The 20000-nt window shown below is 52.1% G+C and overlaps 1 protein-coding gene across 1 annotated transcript in view; it reads right to left on the bottom strand.

Annotated features, from left to right (window-relative positions):
• The window catches only part of LOC106593635 (intermembrane lipid transfer protein VPS13B), a 164440-nt gene that overhangs the window by 111639 nt on the left and 32801 nt on the right, over nucleotides 1-20000 (bottom strand). Inside the window, exons 5-7 of the mRNA XM_082958886.1 lie at nucleotides 15009-15205; nucleotides 9892-10097; nucleotides 6921-7291 (exon numbers count right to left, since the gene is read on the bottom strand). Coding sequence (XP_082815012.1) covers nucleotides 6921-7291; nucleotides 9892-10097; nucleotides 15009-15205 — 774 coding nt within the window. The remainder of the gene's footprint in view (nucleotides 1-6920; nucleotides 7292-9891; nucleotides 10098-15008; nucleotides 15206-20000) is intronic.

The following is a 20000-nucleotide window of genomic DNA, read 5'->3' as shown; positions in this document are numbered from 1 at the left end:
AGCATGCCCAGATACTATGGTGACGGTGTAGGAGCATAGCAGGCCCAGATACTATGGTGACGGTGTAGGAGCATAGCAGGCCCAGATACTATGGTGACGGTGTAGGAGCATAGCATGCCCAGATACTATGGTGACGGTGTAGGAGCATAGCATGCCCAGATACTCTGGTGACGGTGTAGGAGCATAGCATGCCCAGATACTCTGGTGACGGTGTAGGAGCATAGCATGCCCAGATACTCTGGTGACGGTGTAGTAGCATAGCATGCCCAGATACTCTGGTGACGGTGTAGGAGCATAGCATGCCCAGATACTCTGGTGACGGTGTAGGAGCATAGCATGCCCAGATACTCTGGTGACGGTGTAGGAGCATAGCAAGTCGGCGACCCTCGTTGGTCACCGCCTTTCAAAGTGTGTTGCATTCTGGGAATAAAAATTGTCAGATTTCCGCCTACATGTCAACTGAGTGAACTTGACAGAAATCACGTGATCAAAAGGGCAAGACGTTTCGACCTGCAGTCGCTCTTCACCGACTTCATCCTGCAGCGTGCATTGTGGGAGGATCTACTGTCAACCAATCAGCAGGGTGTTTTCCTGCAGCCATCGCCTGCATTGCGGGAGGCTCCCCTGTCGACCAATCAGCAGGGTGTTTTCCAGCAGCCATCGCCTGCATTGTGGGAGGCTCTCCTGTCGACCAATCAGCAGGGTGCTTTATATTCGACCCACCTGAACGTGACCAAAACACACGACTGAAACAGGAACTAAATTTGCCGCGATTCATAAATACACAATATTATAGTATGTATCTGAGTATGTATCCGGGGAACCGATGGATGCTGAATAAGCCAATCCACCGTACCAAAGGGGTTAAATGTGGAAGACCCATTTGGGTTGAATGAGTAGGTCCTCAGTTTACCAATCCTGTTTTTATTGAAAACACAGGGCTTTGGAGAGTGCTTCTCAAACACACTAAAAGTTAAAGAGTACGCAATTCCAAAACAGCTCGACGACCAAGGTCTGTGAGTTACTTGAACCTGTTACAAAACTCATCCACCCCCTCTCTGTTCAGATCCAGGTTAACTCATCCACCCCTCTCTGTTCAGATCCAGGTTAACTCATCCACCCCTCTCTGTTCAGATCCAGGTTAACTCATCCACCCCCTCTCTGTTCAGATCCAGGTGGAGTTAACTCATCCACCCCCTCTCTGTTCAGATCCAGGTTAACTCATCCACCCCTCTCTGTTCAGATCCAGGTTAACTCATCCACCCCTCTCTGTTCAGATCCAGGTTAACTCATCCACCCCTCTCTGTTCAGATCCAGGTTAACTCATCCACCCCTCTCTGTTCAGATCCAGGTTAACTCATCCACCCCTCTCTCTGTTCAGATCCAGGTTAACTCATCCACCCCTCTCTGTTCAGATCCAGGTTAACTCATCCACCCCTCTCTGTTCAGATCCAGGTTAACTCATCCACCCCTCTCTCTGTTCAGATCCAGGTTAACTCATCCACCCCTCTCTGTTCAGATCCAGGTTAACTCATCCACCCCTCTCTGTTCAGATCCAGGTTAACTCATCCACCCCTCTCTCTGTTCAGATCCAGGTGGAGTTAACTCATCCACCCCCTCTCTGTTCAGATCCAGGTTAACTCATCCACCCCTCTCTGTTCAGATCCAGGTTAACTCATCCACCCCTCTCTGTTCAGATCCAGGTTAACTCATCCACCCCTCTCTCTGTTCAGATCCAGGTTAACTCATCCACCCCTCTCTGTTCAGATCCAGGTTAACTCATCCACCCCTCTCTGTTCAGATCCAGGTTAACTCATCCACCCCTCTCTCTGTTCAGATCCAGGTGGAGTTAACTCATCCACCCCTCTCTGTTCAGATCCAGGTTAACTCATCCACCCCTCTCTGTTCAGATCCAGGTTAACTCATCCACCCCTCTCTCTGTTCAGATCCAGGTGGAGTTAACTCATCCACCCCCTCTCTGTTCAGATCCAGGTTAACTCATCCACCCCTCTCTGTTCAGATCCAGGTTAACTCATCCACCCCTCTCTGTTCAGATCCAGGTTAACTCATCCACCCCTCTCTGTTCAGATCCAGGTTAACTCATCCACCCCTCTCTGTTCAGATCCAGGTTAACTCATCCACCCCTCTCTGTTCAGATCCAGGTTAACTCATCCACCCCCTCTCTGTTCAGATCCAGGTTAACTCATCCACCCCCTCTCTGTTCAGATCCAGGTTAACTCATCCACCCCCTCTCTCTGTTCAGATCCAGGTTAACTCATCCACCCCCTCTCTGTTCAGATCCAGGTTAACTCATCCACCCCTCTCTGTTCAGATCCAGGTTAACTCATCCATCCCTCTCTGTTCAGATCCAGGTTAACTCATCCATCCCTCTCTGTTCAGATCCAGGTTAACTCATCCCCCTCTCTCTGTTCAGATCCAGGTTAACTCATCCACCCCCTCTCTCTGTTCAGATCCAGGTTAACTCAGCCACCCCTCTCTGTTCAGATCCAGGTGGAGTTAACTCATCCACCCCTCTCTGTTCAGATCCAGGTTAACTCATCCACCCCTCTCTGTTCAGATCCAGGTTAACTCATCCACCCCTCTCTGTTCAGATCCAGGTTAACTCATCCACCCCTCTCTGTTCAGATCCAGGTTAACTCATCCACCCCTCTCTGTTCAGATCCAGGTTAACTCATCCACCCCTCTCTGTTCAGATCCAGGTGGAGTTAACTCATCCACCCCTCTCTGTTCAGATCCAGGTGGAGTTAACTCATCCACCCCTCTCTGTTCAGATCCAGGTTAACTCATCCACCCCTCTCTGTTCAGATCCAGGTGGAGTTAACTCATCCACCCCCTCTCTGTTCAGATCCAGGTTAACTCATCCACCCCTCTCTGTTCAGATCCAGGTGGAGTTAACTCATCCACCCCTCTCTGTTCAGATCCAGGTTAACTCATCCACCCCTCTCTGTTCAGATCCAGGTTAACTCATCCACCCCTCTCTGTTCAGATCCAGGTGGAGTTAACTCATCCACCCCTCTCTGTTCAGATCCAGGTGGAGTAAACTCATCCACCCCCTCTCTGTTCAGATCCAGGTGGAGTTAACTCATCCACCCCCTCTCTGTTCAGATCCAGGTGGAGTTAACTCATCCACCCCTCTCTGTTCAGATCCAGGTGGAGTTAACTCATCCACCCCTCTCTGTTCAGATCCAGGTTAACTCATCCACCCCTCTCTGTTCAGATCCAGGTTAACTCATCCACCCCCTCTCTGTTCAGATCCAGGTGGAGTTAACTCATCCACCCCTCTCTGTTCAGATCCAGGTTAACTCATCCACCCCTCTCTGTTCAGATCCAGGTTGAGTTAACTCATCCACCCCTCTCTGTTCAGATCCAGGTTAACTCATCCACCCCTCTCTGTTCAGATCCAGGTTAACTCATCCACCCCTCTCTGTTCAGATCCAGGTGGAGTTAACTCATCCACCCCCTCTCTGTTCAGATCCAGGTGGAGTTAACTCATCCACCCCTCTCTGTTCAGATCCAGGTGGAGTTAACTCATCCACCCCTCTCTGTTCAGATCCAGGTTAACTCATCCACCCCTCTCTGTTCAGATCCAGGTGGAGTTAACTCATCCACCCCTCTCTGTTCAGATCCAGGTGGAGTTAACTCATCCACCCCTCTCTGTTCAGATCCAGGTGGAGTTAACTCATCCACCCCTCTCTGTTCAGATCCAGGTTAACTCATCCACCCCCTCTCTGTTCAGATCCAGGTGGAGTTAACTCATCCACCCCTCTCTGTTCAGATCCAGGTTAACTCATCCACCCCTCTCTGTTCAGATCCAGGTGGAGTTAACTCATCCACCCCTCTCTGTTCAGATCCAGGTGGAGTTAACTCATCCACCCCTCTCTGTTCAGATCCAGGTTAACTAATCCACCCCTCTCTGTTCAGATCCAGGTGGAGTTAACTCATCCACCCCTCTCTGTTCAGATCCAGGTGGAGTTAACTCATCCACCCCTCTCTGTTCAGATCCAGGTGGAGTTAACTCATCCACCCCTCTCTGTTCAGATCCAGGTGGAGTTAACTCATCCACCCCTCTCTGTTCAGATCCAGGTGGAGTTAACTCATCCACCCCTCTCTGTTCAGATCCAGCTTCTCGTTAACCAGTCCAACCTCAACACAACAGACCCCCACCGCCACATCGAGACAGAGTGACGCAGGGTGACTGTTAAAAAAAAAGCTCAGAGTTTAACAGCGAAACGCGTTCTACTGTTGCTATTGAAAACTGCTGGGAAAGTTTACCCCATTAAACCCCATTAAACCCGGGAGGACAGAGAGAGAGTTCTACCAGTCGGACGGGACAGCTGCGAGCACGAGTTCAAATCCATCCCCAATTTATAGAGGAACGTTATCCGAGGCACCTTTCAACGGGACGAGCAGATTTCTAAACTTCCAGCCGTCTTTAAGATGCCGCGCGCTAAGCCGTCTTTAAGATGGTATCAGTTAACAGAGACCCGATACAGCCTCTTCATCCTCTGTCGTCCTCTTCGCTCTATAAAAAACGGCTTCACGCGGACAAATATTACCGCTGAGAAATGCTGATAGTCCATAGAACCTGCTTGTTAAAGGGGTTTAAAGTGACAGTTCTCTCTCTGTCAGCCACGACGTCCCAGCAGTCACCAGAACATCCAATTAGACCTGGTTACGTTATGAGCCTCTCTATGTCACGCAGCTCTACGGTAGACGTGACAAACTGGAGACAGTAATATAGACGAGGGGGAGAAACTTCTAATCACGTGGAATTGGATCCTTGCCATGCAGAAGTTGTGGTCGAACGACATTATTAAAACGGACAGTAAAACAGATCAAGGAGCAGTTGAAGATACCAACAAAAACCCTGTTTCCTGTTCGGGCTTTTCAGATCCCTGCTACATCCTGCTGGGAACAGAAACCTGATCTGTCTATAACTACAGATGGATCCATCTTCTCTTCTCTAAAGACGAGCCGGGGTCGTTCAAACAGGAAGAGGGGGGGAAAAAAAAGCCCTCCTCTCTTGTGATTTCCTAAGTGCACATTTGTTGTTCTGTGAGAACGTTAAACCTACTGTCTTTTACTGCGGCTGAACCCTAAAGCCACTTCCCCTGGGGAGAGAGGGGGAGAGAGGGGGAGAGAGGATAGGGAGAGAGGGGGAGAAAGGATAGGGAGAGAGGGGGAGAGAGGATAGGGAGAGAGGGGGAGAGAGGGGGAGAGAGGGTAGGGAGAGAGGATAGGGAGAGATGGTAGGGAGAGAGGGGAAGAGAGGATAGGGAGAGAGGGGAAGAGAGGATAGGGAGAGAGGATAGGGAGAGAGGATAGGGAGAGAGGGGGAGAGAGGATAGGGAGAGAGGATAGGGAGAGAGGATAGGGAGAGAGGATAGGGAGAGAGGATAGGGAGAGAGGATAGGGAGAGAGGATAGGGAGAGAGGATAGGGAGAGATGATAGGGAGAGAGGATAGGGAGAGAGGATAGGGAGAGAGGATAGGGAGAGAGGATAGGGAGAGGGATAGGGAGAGAGGGGGAGAGAGCCGGGTTTAGATCTGGGGGGTAGGCCTGCCTGGGGAAAGTTGGGTTTGAGGCTGGGGGGTAGGCCTGCCTGGGGAAAGTTGGGTTTGAGGCTGGGGGGTAGGCCTGCCTGGGGAACGTTGGTATGAGGCTGGGGGGTAGGCCTGCCTGGGGAACGTTGGTATGAGGCTGAGGGGTAGGCCTGCCTGGGGAACGTTGGTGTGAGGCTGGGGGGTAGGCCTGCCTGGGGAACGTTGGTGTGAGGCTGGGGGGTAGGCCTGCCTGGGGAACGTTGGTGTGAGGCTGGGGGGTAGGCCTGCCTGGGGAACGTTGGTATGAGGCTGAGGGGTAGGCCTGCCTGGGGAACGTTGGTGTGAGGCTGGGGGGTAGGCCTGCCTGGGGAACGTTGGTATGAGGCTGGGGGGTAGGCCTGCCTGGGGAACGTTGGTATGAGGCTGGGGGGTAGGCCTGCCTGGGGAACGTTGGTATGAGGCTGAGGGGTAGGCCTGCCTGGGGAACGTTGGTGTGAGGCTGGGGGGTAGGCCTGCCTGGGGAACGTTGGTATGAGGCTGAGGGGTAGGCCTGCCTGGGGAACGTTGGTATGAGGCTGAGGGGTAGGCCTGCCTGGGGAACGTTGGTATGAGGCTGAGGGGTAGGCCTGCCTGGGGAACGTTGGGTTTGAGGCTGGGGATGGTTAAAATCTCCCTCCCAACCCATGTCCCCTGGTCCAATCAGGATCTCAGGGCCTCTCTGCTGTCTCCACACACCTGTCTACAAGACTCTCCTATCCTCCTCTTCCTCCTCTACAAGACTCTCCTATCCTCCTCCTCTTCCTCCTCTACAAGACTCTCCTATCCTCCTCTTCCTCCTCTACAAGACTCTCCTATCCTCCTCTTCCTCCTCTACAAGACTCTCCTATCCTCCTCTTCCTCCTCTACAAGACTCTCCTATCCTCCTCTTCCTCCTCTACAAGACTCTCCTATCCTCCTCTTCCTCCTCTACAAGACTCTCCTATCCTCCTCTTCCTCCTCTACAAGACTCTCCTATCCTCCTCTTCCTCCTCTACAAGACTCTCCTATCCTCCTCTTCCTCCTCTACAAGACTCTCCAGCTCTGCAGGGCTGTATCCAGGCTGATGGCTGATGGCTGATGGACGTTAGGGTTAGGACTAGACTCAGTATCTAACAGTAGTCTCACCTGCTGCCAGCTCTGCAGGGCTGTATCCAGGCTGATGGCTGATGGCTGATGGACGTTAGGGTTAGGATTAGACTCAGTATCTAACAGTAGTCTCACCTGCTGCCAGCTCTGCAGGGCTGTATCCAGGCTGATGGCTGATGGCTGATGGACGTTAGGGTTAGGATTAGACTCAGTATCTAACAGTAGTCTCACCTGCTGCCAGCTCTGCAGGGCTGTATCCAGGCTGTGTACAGTGTTCTGGCTGATGTTGACGAAGACGGGGTCTATGAAGACGTTCACGTCCAGGAGGGTGTTGTTGGAGCAGCGTGTGACCGCGGCCTGGCCCTGCAGTATGAACGGCTGCAGCAGGCAGAGCCAAGTCAGGTTCCGGTACTCCAACAGTCTGCAGTCCAGCTCAGTGGAGAACTGGATCTCCTGGCACAGCCGGGTAGAACTAACGGTACCGGTACCACCGCTCCACTGGCGAAGGAACACCCGCGGCTCCTGTGCCCCGATGACCAGGTACTCCTGCTCCTGGGGCAACTTCCTGTCTGGCAGGAAGGGGCGGAGTCGACGTGACGGCACTGGAGACGGAATAGACAGACGGACAGAGGCGATGTGAGTTTGTGAATGTAATATACAACTAAAGTGACAGTAGTATGAAGTTCCAACTACTACAGAACGCCCTCAGATGAAACAAACAAATAAAAACCAATAGTGATTTTCTGGAAAGTTCCACTTTGTGTGACGGTGTTACAGTACCTGTACCCAGCTGCTCCAGGCGGTGTTACAGTACCTGTACCCAGCTGCTCCAGGCGGTGTTACAGTACCTGTACCCAGCTGCTCCAGGCGGTGTTACAGTACCTGTACCCAGCTGCTCCAGGCGGTGCTACAGTACCTGTACCCAGCTGCTCCAGGCGGTGTTACAGTACCTGTACCCAGCTGCTCCAGGCGGTGTTACAGTACCTGTACCCAGCTGCTCCAGGTGGTTGTTACAGTACCTGTACCCAGCTGCTCCAGGGCCCCGGTGTTACAGTACCTGTACCCAGCTGCTCCAGGCGGTGTTACAGTACCTGTACCCAGCTGCTCCAGGCGCGTGTTACAGTACCTGTACCCAGCTGCTCCAGGCGGTGCTACAGAACCTGTACCCAGCTGCTCCAGGCGGTGTTACGGTACCTGTACCCAGCTGCTCCAGGTGGTGTTACAGTACCTGTACCCAGCTGCTCCAGGCGGTGTTACAGTACCTGTACCCAGCTGCTCCAGGCGGTGCTACAGTACCTGTACCCAGCTGCTCCAGGCGGTGCTACAGAACCTGTACCCAGCTGCTCCAGGCGGTGCTACAGTACCTGTACCCAGCTGCTCCAGGCGGTGTTACAGTACCTGTACCCAGCTGCTCCAGGTGGTGTTACAGTACCTGTACCCAGCTGCTCCAGGCGGTGTTACAGTACCTGTACCCAGCTGCTCCAGGTGGTGTTACAGTACCTGTACCCAGCTGCTCCAGGCGGTGTTACAGTACCTGTACCCAGCTGCTCCAGGTGGTGCTACAGTACAGTGCCTTGCGAAAGTATTCGGCCCCCTTGAACTTTTCGACCTTTTGCCACATTTCAGGCTTCAAACATAAAGATATAAAACTGTATTTTTTTGTGAAGAATCAACAACAAGTGGGACACAATCATGAAGTGGAACGAAATTTATTGGATATTTCAAACTTTTTTAACAAATAAAAAACTGAAAAATTGGCCGTGCGAAATTATTCAGCCCCCTTAAGTTAATACTTTGTAGCGCCACCTTTTGCTGCGATTACAGCTGTAAGTCGCTTGGGGTATGTCTCTATCAGTTTTGCACATCGAGAGACTGACATTTTTGCCCATTCCTCCTTGCAAAACAGCTCGAGCTCAGTGAGGTTGGATGGAGAGCGTTTGTGAACAGCAGTTTTCAGTTCTTTCCACAGATTCTCGATTGGATTCAGGTCTGGACTTTGACTTGGCCATTCTAACTGTTTATTTGTGAACCATTCTATTGTAGATTTTGCTTTATGTTTTGGATCATTGTCTTGTTGGAAGACAAATCTCCGTCCCAGTCTCAGGTCTTTTGCAGACTCCAACAGGTTTTCTTCCAGAATGGTCCTGTATTTGGCTCCATCCATCTTCCCATCAATTTTAACCATCTTCCCTGCCCCTGCTGAAGAAAAGCAGGCCCAAACCATGATGCTGCCACCACCATGGTTTGACAGTGGGGATGGTGTGTTCAGGGTGATGAGCTGTGTTGCTTTTACGCCAAACATAACGTTTTGCATTGTTGCCAAAAAGTTCGATTTTGGTTTCATCTGACCAGAGCACCTTCTTCCACATGTTTGGTGTGTCTCCCAGGTGGCTAGTGGCAAACTTTAAACGACACTTTTTATGGACATCTTTAAGAAATGGCTTTCTTCTTGCCACTCTTCCATAAAGGCCAGATTTGTGCAGTATACGACTGATTGTTGTCCTATGGACAGAGTCTCCCACCTCAGCTGTAGATCTCTGCAGTTCATCCAGAGTGATCATGGGCCTCTTGGCTGCATCTCTGATCAGTCTTCTCCTTGTATGAGCTGAAAGTTTAGAGGGACGGCCGGGTCTTCGTAGATTTGCAGTGGTCTGATACTCCTTCCATTTCAATATTATCGCTTGCACAGTGCTCCTTGGGATGTTTAAAGCTTGGGAAATCTTTTTGTATCCAAATCCGGCTTTAAACTTCTCCACAACAGTATCTCGGACCTGCCTGGTGTGTTCCTTGTTCTTCATGATGCTCTCTGCGCTTTAAACGGACCTCTGAGACTATCACAGAGCAGGTGCATTTATACAGAGACTTGATTACACACAGGTGGATTCTATTTATCATCATTAGTCATTTAGGTCAACATTGGATCATTCAGAGATCCTCACTGAACTTCTGGAGAGAGTTTGCTGCACTGAAAGTAAAGGGGCTGAATAATTTTGCACGGACAATTTTTCCGTTTTTTATTTGTTAAAAAAGTTTGAAATATCCAATAAATTTCGTTCCACTTCATGATTGTGTCCCACTTGTTGTTGATTCTTCACTAAAAATTACAGTTTTATATCTTTATGTTTGAAGCCTGAAATGTGGCAAAAGGTCGAAAAGTTCAAGGGGGCCGAATACCCAGCTGCTCCAGGCGGTGCTACAGTACCTGTTCCCAGCTGCTCCAGGTGGTGGTAGAGATGCAGCTGTATCTGTGCCAGGGTGAGAGACACGCCCAGGGAGGGCACGGACCAGGGGGCGAAGCAGGAGTCGACCCGGGTACAGGCTGCCAGCGCCGTGGGGGACACCAGCTGGTCACAGGGCAGAAGCTGGGACCCCGAGGAACCCTGCTGAGATCCTGACTCACTGTCAGAACTGTAAAGAGATACATAAACAACTATTAAAAGACTGAGAGTTTATAAATCTGACTCACTGGGAGGGAGAGGAGAAAGAACAATAGGAAACACTTCCAGGAGGAGGACGGGCTGGAGGGACATTAACAAGGTGTCATGGAGGAGGACTGGCTGGAGGGACGTTAACAAGGTGTCATGGAGGAGGACTGGCTGGAGGGACGTTAACAAGGTGTCATGGAGGAGGACTGGCTGGAGGGACATTAACAAGGTGTCATGGAGGAGGACTGGCTGGAGGGACATTAACAAGGTGTCATGGAGGAGGACTGGCTGGAGGGACATTAACAAGGTGTCATGGAGGAGGACTGGCTGGAGGGACATTAACAAGGTGTCATGGAGGAGGACTGGCTGGAGGGACATTAACAAGGTGTCATGGAGGAGGACTGGCTGGAGGGACATTAACAAGGTGTCATGGAGGAGGACTGGCTGGAGGGACATTAACAAGGTGTCATGGAGGAGGACTGGCTGGAGGGACATTAACAAGGTGTCATGGAGGAGGACTGGCTGGAGGGACATTAACAAGGTGTCATGGAGGAGGACTGGCTGGAGGGACATTAACAAGGTGTCATGGAGGAGGACTGGCTGGAGGGACATTAACAAGGTGTCATGGAGGAGGACTGGCTGGAGGGACATTAACAAGGTGTCATGGAGGAGGACTGGCTGGAGGGACATTAACAAGGTGTCATGGAGGAGGACTGGCTGGAGGGACATTAACAAGGTGTCATGGAGGAGGACTGGCTGGAGGGACATTAACAAGGTGTCATGGAGGAGGACTGGCTGGAGGGACATTAACAAGGTGTCATGGAGGAGGACTGGCTGGAGGGACATTAACAAGGTGTCATGGAGGAGGACTGGCTGGAGGGACATTAACAAGGTGTCATGGAGGAGGACTGGCTGGAGGGACATTAACAAGGTGTCATGGAGGAGGACTGGCTGGAGGGACATTAACAAGGTGTCATGGAGGAGGACTGGCTGGAGGGACATTAACAAGGTGTCATGGAGGAGGACTGGCTGGAGGGACATTAACAAGGTGTCATGGAGGAGGACTGGCTGGAGGGACATTAACAAGGTGTCATGGAGGAGGACTGGCTGGAGGGACATTAACAAGGTGTCATGGAGGAGGACTGGCTGGAGGGACATTAACAAGGTGTCATGGAGGAGGACTGGCTGGAGGGACATTAACAAGGTGTCATGGAGGAGGACTGGCTGGAGGGACATTAACAAGGTGTCATGGAGGAGGACTGGCTGGAGGGACATTAACAAGGTGTCATGGAGGAGGACTGGCTGGAGGGACATTAACAAGGTGTCATGGAGGAGGACTGGCTGGAGGGACATTAACAAGGTGTCATGGAGGAGGACTGGCTGGAGGGACATTAACAAGGTGTCATGGAGGAGGACTGGCTGGAGGGACATTAACAAGGTGTCATGGAGGAGGACTGGCTGGAGGGACATTAACAAGGTGTCATGGAGGAGGACTGGCTGGAGGGACATTAACAAGGTGTCATGGAGGAGGACTGGCTGGAGAGACATTAACAAGGTGTCATGGAGGAGGACTGGCTGGAGGGACATTAACAAGGTGTCATGGAGGAGGACTGGCTGGAGGGACATTAACAAGGTGTCATGGAGGAGGACTGGCTGGAGGGACATTAACAAGGTGTCATGGAGGAGGACTGGCTGGAGGGACATTAACAAGGTGTCATGGAGGAGGACTGGCTGGAGGGACATTAACAAGGTGTCATGGAGGAGGACTGGCTGGAGGGACATTAACAAGGTGTCATGGAGGAGGACTGGCTGGAGGGACATTAACAAGGTGTCATGGAGGAGGACTGGCTGGAGGGACATTAACAAGGTGTCATGGAGGAGGACTGGCTGGAGGGACATTAACAAGGTGTCATGGAGGAGGACTGGCTGGAGGGACATTAACAAGGTGTCATGGAGGAGGACTGGCTGGAGGGACATTAACAAGGTGTCATGGAGGAGGACTGGCTGGAGGGACATTAACAAGGTGTCATGGAGGAGGACTGGCTGGAGGGACATTAACAAGGTGTCATGGAGGAGGACTGGCTGGAGGGACATTAACAAGGTGTCATGGAGGAGGACTGGCTGGAGGGACATTAACAAGGTGTCATGGAGGAGGACTGGCTGGAGGGACATTAACAAGGTGTCATGGAGGAGGACTGGCTGGAGGGACATTAACAAGGTGTCATGGAGGAGGACTGGCTGGAGGGACATTAACAAGGTGTCATGGAGGAGGACTGGCTGGAGGGACATTAACAAGGTGTCATGGAGGAGGACTGGCTGGAGGGACATTAACAAGGTGTCATGGAGGAGGACTGGCTGGAGGGACATTAACAAGGTGTCATGGAGGAGGACTGGCTGGAGGGACGTTAACAAGGTGTCATGGAGGAGGACTGGCTGGAGGGACATTAACAAGGTGTCAAGAAGGTAACCATCACATGTTGAGGGGGGGGGCGTCCCAAATAGCTTACTATTCCCTACGTAGTGCACTACTTTTGACCTGGGTCCATAGTGCACTATAAGCTGTCAATTGGGACACACCTTGACAATAAAGGAAATGTACTGGAGAATGACTGTAATGAAATGCACGTGTATATTTGGCTTTTCACTGGGTTGCTGTTTTCTGCTGTTGTCCTCTCGTCATTCCATGTTTTCTTATTCCTGCCTTTCTGCTTCTCCAGATCCCTTAAACCCACACAGAATGTAGGCTTGGCAGTTAGCTCATATAGAAAGCCCCTAAACTCAGGGAGGCAGAGAGAGAGACCGCCTCCCTCCTCTCCTCCAGTTTCCCTCTTCCCCACTCCTGCCTCCCTCCTGTCCTCTTCACTCCTGCCTCCCTCCTGTCCTCTTCACTCCTGCCTCCCTCCTCTCCTCTTCACTCCTGACCTCCCTCCTCTCACTCCTGACTCCCTCCCTCCTCCACTCCCCTCCTCCCCTCCCCTCCTCACCCCCTCCTGCCTCCCTCCTCTCCTCTCCCCTTCAGTCTCCCTCCTCTCCACTCAGCTCCTGCCTCCCTCCTCCTCTTCCCTCCTACCTCCCTCCCTCCCTCCTCCACTCCCCTCCCCTCCTCCCCTCCCCTCCTCACCCCCTCCTGCCTCCCTCCCTCCCTCCTCTCCTCTCCCCTCCTACCTCCCTCCCTCCTCCACTCCCCTCCCCTCCCCTCCTCCCCTCCTCACCCCCTCCTGCCTCCCCCCTCCTCAGCCCTCATGCGTCCCTCCTACCTAATCTCCCGTTCTCCCTCCCTCCTCTATCGCTCCTGCCTCCCTCCTCTATCCCTCCTGCCTCCCTCCTGCCTCCCTCCTCTATCCCTCCTGCCTCCCTCCTCTATCCCTCCCGCCTCCCTCCTCTATCCCTCCCGCCTCCCTCCTGTATCCCTCCCGCCTCCCTCCTCTATCCATCCTGCCTCCCTCCTGCCTCCCTCCTCTATCCCTCCTGCCTCCCTCCTCTATCCCTCCTGCCCCACTCCTCTATCCCTCCTGCCTCCCTCCTCTATCCCTCCTGCCTCCCTCCTCTATCCCTCCCGCCTCCCTCCTCTATCCCTCCCGCCTCCCTCCTCTATCCATCCTGCCTCCCTCCTGCCTCCCTCCTCTATCCCTCCTGCCTCCCTCCTCTATCCCTCCTGCCCCCCTCCTCTATCCCTCCTGCCTCCCTCCTCTATCCCTCCTGCCTCCCTCCTCTATCCCTCCCGCCTCCCTCCTCTATCCCTCCTGCCCCACTCCTCTATCCCTCCTGCCCCACTCCTCTATCCCTCCTGCCCCACTCCTCTATCCCTCCTGCCCCACTCCTCTATCCCTCCTGCCCCACTCCTCTATCCCTCCTGCCTCCCTCCTCTATCCATCCTGCCTCCCTCCTGCCTCCCTCCTCTATCCCTCCTGCCTCCCTCCTCTTTATCCCTCCTGCCTCCCTCCTCTATCCCTCCTGCCTCCCTCCTCTATCCCTCCTGCCCCACTCCTCTATCCCTCCTGCCCCACTCCTCTATCCCTCCTGCCCCACTCCTCTATCCCTCCTGCCTCCCTCCTCTATCCCTCCTGCCTCCCTCCTCTATCCCTCCTGCCTCAGTCCTCTATCCCTCCTGCCCCACTCCTCTATCCCTCCTGCCTCCCTCCTCTATCCCTCCTGCCCCCCTCCTCTTTATCCCTCCTGCCTCCCTCCTCTATCCCTCCTGCCTCCCTCCTCTATCCCTCCTGCCTCCACTCCTCTATCCCTCCTGCCCCACTCCTCTATCCCTCCTGCCCCACTCCTCTATCCCTCCTGCCTCCACTCCTGCTATCCCTCCTGCTCTCCCTCCTGCCCCACTCCTCTATCCCTCCTGCCCCCCTCCTCTATCCCTCCTGCCCCACTCCTCTATCCCTCCTGCCTCCCTCCCGCCCCACTCCTCTATCCCTCCTGCCCCACTCCTCTATCCCTCCTGCCTCCCTCCCGCCCCACTCCTCTATCCCTCCTGCCTCCACTCCTCTATCCCTCCTGCCTCCCTCCTCTATCCCTCACTGCCTCCACTCCTCTATCCCTCCTGCCTCCCTCCCCTATCCCTCCTGCCTCCCTTCCCCTCGAGGTAAGCAGGAAGGGATCTGTTTGGCCCTGACAGCCACTTGGTGTGCTGGGAAATGTCAGTAGGTTGATCTGAACCTGGGCCAGGTCCACTGCCTCCCCCAACCCTCCCTCCCTCCCTCCCTCCCAGATGTGGAGCGAGTGACCGGCACACAGAGGCTTTTGTGCTCAGAGACGATCAACATTCTGCACTGTACTGAACCACACACACACACACACACACACACACACACCACACCACACACACACACACACACACACACACACAGTAGAATCAGGTGTGTGAAGAGAGTGTTAATCGTCTCCTCACCTCTGTTCGTCTCCTCCGTCTGGGTTGCTGTTGAGGACGATCCTCCACAGGTCAGAGGTCACCAGATCCTTCTGCTCATTGGTCAGCGTCAGGCTGGGCAGGGTCAGCTCGCAGGCGCTACTCTCTGATAGGCTGAACTCTCGGTAGGGGACGAAGGCGTGCTGGAGCTCGTCCCAATACTCCAGGCTGCACGGCACCTGCAGAACAAGAACCCACCCAGACAACTAAAACCTCACGACCTCTTTAATCAGAACTAATGGCTGTTGACCTGACGAGCTGCTTCCTGCTGAGGAGAGCTGGGAGGAGGAGGTGGGGAGGAGAGGAGAGGTGGGAGGAGAGGTGGAGGAGAGGTGGGAGGGGAGGGGAGGAGAGGTGGGAGGAGGTGGGAGGGTAGGGGAGGAGGAGGTGGGAGGGGAAGAGGAGGTGGGAGGGGAGGTGGTGGTGGGAGGGGAGGAGGTGGTGGGAGGGTAGGGGAGGAGGAGGTGGGAGGGGAAGAGGAGGTGGGAGGGGAGGAGGTGGTGGGAGGGGAGAGGAGGAGAGGTGGGAGGGGAGGAGAGGGGAGGGGAGGAGAGGTGGGGAGGAGAGGTGGGAGGGGAGGGGAGGTGGGGAGGAGAGGAGCACTGGGAGGGGAGGTGGGGAGGGGAGGAAGTGGGATGGGAGGGGAGGAGAGGAGAGGTGGGGAGGAGAGCTGGGAGGGGAGGAGCACTGGGAGGGGAGGTGGGAGGGGAGGGAGAGGAGATGTGGGGAGGAGAGGAGAGGAGGGGAGGGGAGGTGGGAGGGGAGGGAGGAGATGTGGGGAGGGGAGGGGGAGGAGATGAGGGGAGGAGAGGTGGGAGGGGAGGAAGTGGGATGAGGAGGGGAGGGAGAGGAGAGGTGGGGAGGAGAGAGACCACCTCACCCTAGCAGATGGGATTCAGCCTGACGTCCTTTACATTATGACCTGCCTCTGGACCCAGTGGGAGTCTGACTGATGATCAGCCTTGTTCACTGAGACGATCCTCTGCTCATCAGCAGCCACAGAACACTACTGCTGCTACCTATACTACTACACTATACTAATACTACTATACTAATACTAGTATACTAATACTACTATACTACTATATTAATACTACTACACTACTATACTAATACTACTACACTACTATACTAATACTACTACACTAATACTACTATACTAATACTACTATACTAATACTACTATACTACTATACTAATACTACTATACTACATACTACTACTACTACTATACTAATACTACTATACTAATACTACTATACTAATACTACTGTACTACTATACTAATACTACTATACTACTATACTAATACTACTATACTGCTATACTAATACACAATACTACTATACTAATACACTATACTACTATACTAATACTACTATACTAATACTACTACACTATTATACTAATACACAATACTACCACACTACTATACTAATACACAATACTACTAATACAATACTAATACTACTATACCACTGCTGCTACCTATACTACTATACTAATACTACTATACTAATACACAATACTACTACTATACTACTACTACTATACTACTGCTGCTACCTATACTACTATACTAATACTACTATACTATACTACTACTATACTAATACACCGCTATACTAATACTATTATACTACTATGCTAATACACAATACTACTAATACAATACTAATACTACTACTAATACTGCTACTTCTGTTATTTCTCTCTGATGCGTCTCGTTAAGTCCGTGTGAATATTTCCCTGCCAGCTCTTATCACCACGGAGACGAATCGATTCGACATCGTTCTGAACTAAAAGTTTACACTGGAGAGGTACCCACCACGAGTCCCGGCTGTCGTAAGGAGAAGCGGACCAAAGTGCAGCGGCTGTCGTAAGGAGAAGCGGACCAAAGTGCAGCGGCTGTCGTAAGGAGAAGCGGACCAAAGTGCAGCGGCTGTCGTAAGGAGAAGCGGACCAAAGTGCAGCGGCTGTCGTAAGGAGAAGCGGACCAAAGTGCAGCGGCTGTCGTAAGGAGAAGCGGACCAAAGTGCAGCGGCTGTCGTAAGGAGAAGCGGACCAAAGTGCAGCGGCTGTCGTAAGGAGAAGCGGACCAAAGTGCAGCGGCTGTCGTAAGGAGAAGCGGACCAAAGTGCAGCGGCTGTCGTAAGGAGAAGCGGACCAAAGTGCAGCGGCTGTCGTAAGGAGAAGCGGACCAAAGTGCAGCGCGTGTGTGTCGTTCCGCATTTTATTTACGCTGTGAAACTATGCAGTACATAAACAAACAAAACAACAAACCGTGACGTGAGGTGAAACAAACACTAAAAATAATCTCCCACAAAACCCAGGTGGAAAAAAAAAAACTACTTAAATATGACCTCCAATTAGAGACAACGAGGACCAGCTGCCTCTAATTGGAGATCATCCCAAACAAAAACCCCAACATAGAAATACAAAAACTAGAACCTAACAACATAGACATAGAAAACATAGAATAAACCCCCCCCCTGTCACGCCCTGACCTACTCTACCATAGAAAATAACAGCTTACCGTGGACAGGACGTGAAGACACGTTCTAGAACGACGTTCTCCAAAACACGCCGACCTACTACGCCTTTGTCCCAAACGGCACCCTATTCCCTACATAGTACACTGCACAGAACTACCAAAAAGCCATGGCCAAAGTAGTGCACTACATAGGGGATAGGTTGCCACTAGGTGATGAGGTTTCTGTGTGGAAAAATATTGTTTTCTCTCTCGTGTGTGTGTGTGTGTGTGTGTGTGTGTGTGTGTGTAAAACGTTAAACTGCTCAGAAGGACTGAAGTCTCGCTGAGTGAGGTGAGGTGTGTGTGTGTGTGTGTGTGTGTGTGTGTGTGTGTGTGTGTGTGACGTTAAACTGCTCAGAGGGACTGAATTCTCGCTGAGTGAGGTGAGGTGTGTGTGTGTGTGTGTGTGTGTGTGTGTGTGTGTGTGTGTGTGTGTGTGTGTGTGTGTGTGTGTGTGTGTGTGTGAGATCTGATTCGCTACATGGGCAGGCCGTGTTGTTTCACTGCATTAGGTGGGACTAAGGCCCGGCTGGGGGGGAGTGCTGACCCGTCACGCTACAATAATAGTTATGTAGGTCGTCCCAACCACTTCTCTCTCTGCTGCCTGTCTGAAGTCAGTTACAACCCTGAAAGGTCCACACTTCTGCTAATGACAAGGTGAATTAGGAGGGTTCAACATCTTGGAGGAACAGAGAGGAACACAGGGCTGAGTTAACAGCACGAGACCGGTACCCCCTGTATATAGCCTCCACATTGACTCTGTACCGGTACCCCCTGTATATAGCCTCCACACTGACTCTGTACCGTAATACCCTGTATATAGCCTCCACATTGACTCTGTACCGTAACACCCTGTATATAGCCTCCACATTGACTCTGTACCGTAACACCCTGTATATAGCCTCCACATTGACTCTGTACCGTAACACCCTGTATATAGCCTCCACATTGACTCTGTACCGGTACCCCCTGTATATAGCCTCCACATTGACTCTGTACCGGTACCCCCTGTATATAGCCTCCACATTGACTCTGTACCGGTACCCCCTGTATATAGCCTCCACATTGACTCTGTACCGGTACCCCCTGTATATAGCCTCCACATTGACTCTGTACCGGTACCCCCTGTATATAGTCTCCACATTGACTCTGTACCGGTACCCCCTGTATATAGCCTCCACATTGACTCTGTACCGGTACCCCCTGTATATAGCCTCCACATTGACTCTGTCAGGGTACCCCCTGTATATAGCCTCCACATTGATTCTGTACGGGTACCCCCTGTATATATCCTCCACATTGACTCTGTACCGGTACCCCCTGTATATAGCCTCCACATTGACTCTGTACCGGTACCCCCTGTATATAGCCTCCACATTGACTCTGTACCGGTACCCCCTGTATATAGCCTCCACATTGACTCTGTACCGGTACCCCCTGTATATAGCCTCCACATTGACTCTGTACCGGTACCCCCTGTATATAGCCTCCACATTGACTCTGTACCGGTACCCCCTGTATATAGCCTCCACATTGACTCTGTACCGGTACCCCCTGTATATAGCCTCCACATTGACTCTGTACGGGTACCCCCTGTATATAGCCTCCACATTGACTCTGTACCGGTACCCCCTGTATATAGCCTCCACATTGACTCTGTACCGGTACCCCCTGTATATAGCCTCCACATTGACTCTGTACCGGTACCCCCTGTATATAGCCTCCACATTGACTCTGTACCGGTAACCCCTGTATATAGCCTCCACATTGACTCTGTACCGGTACCCCCTGTATATAGCCTCCACATTGACTCTGTACCGGTACCCCCTGTATATAGCCTCCACATTGACTCTGTACCGGTACCCCCTGTATATAGCCTCCACATTGACTCTGTACCGTACCCCCTGTATATAGCCTCCACATTGACTCTGTACCGGTACCCCCTGTATATAGCCTCCACATTGACTCTGTACCGGTACCCCCTGTATATAGCCTCCACATTGACTCTGTACCGGTACCCCCTGTATATAGCCTCCACATTGACTCTGTACCGGTACCCCCCTGTATATAGCCTCCACATTGACTCTGTACCGGTACCCCCTGTATATAGCCTCCACATTGACTCTGTACCGGTACCCCCTGTATATAGCCTCCACATTGACTCTGTACCGGTACCCCCTGTATATAGCCTCCACATTGACTCTGTACCGGTACCCCCTGTATATAGCCTCCACATTGACTCTGTACCGGTACCCCCTGTATATAGTCTCCACATTGACTCTGTACCGTAATACCCTGTATATAGCCTCCACATTGACTCTGTACCGTAACACCCTGTATATAGCCTCCACATTGACTCTGTACCGTAACACCCTGTATATAACCTCGTGTACATTTTTTGTATTTTTTTTTTTTACTTTAGTTTATTTAGTAAATATTTT

Source organism: Salmo salar, chromosome 02 (genome assembly GCF_965601325.2).
Source record: "Salmo salar chromosome 02, fSalSal1, whole genome shotgun sequence".
Classification (NCBI taxonomy): domain Eukaryota; kingdom Metazoa; phylum Chordata; class Actinopteri; order Salmoniformes; family Salmonidae; genus Salmo; species Salmo salar.
The sequence above is the reverse complement of the archived record's forward strand: the minus strand, read 5'-3'. Positions and strand labels throughout refer to the sequence as shown.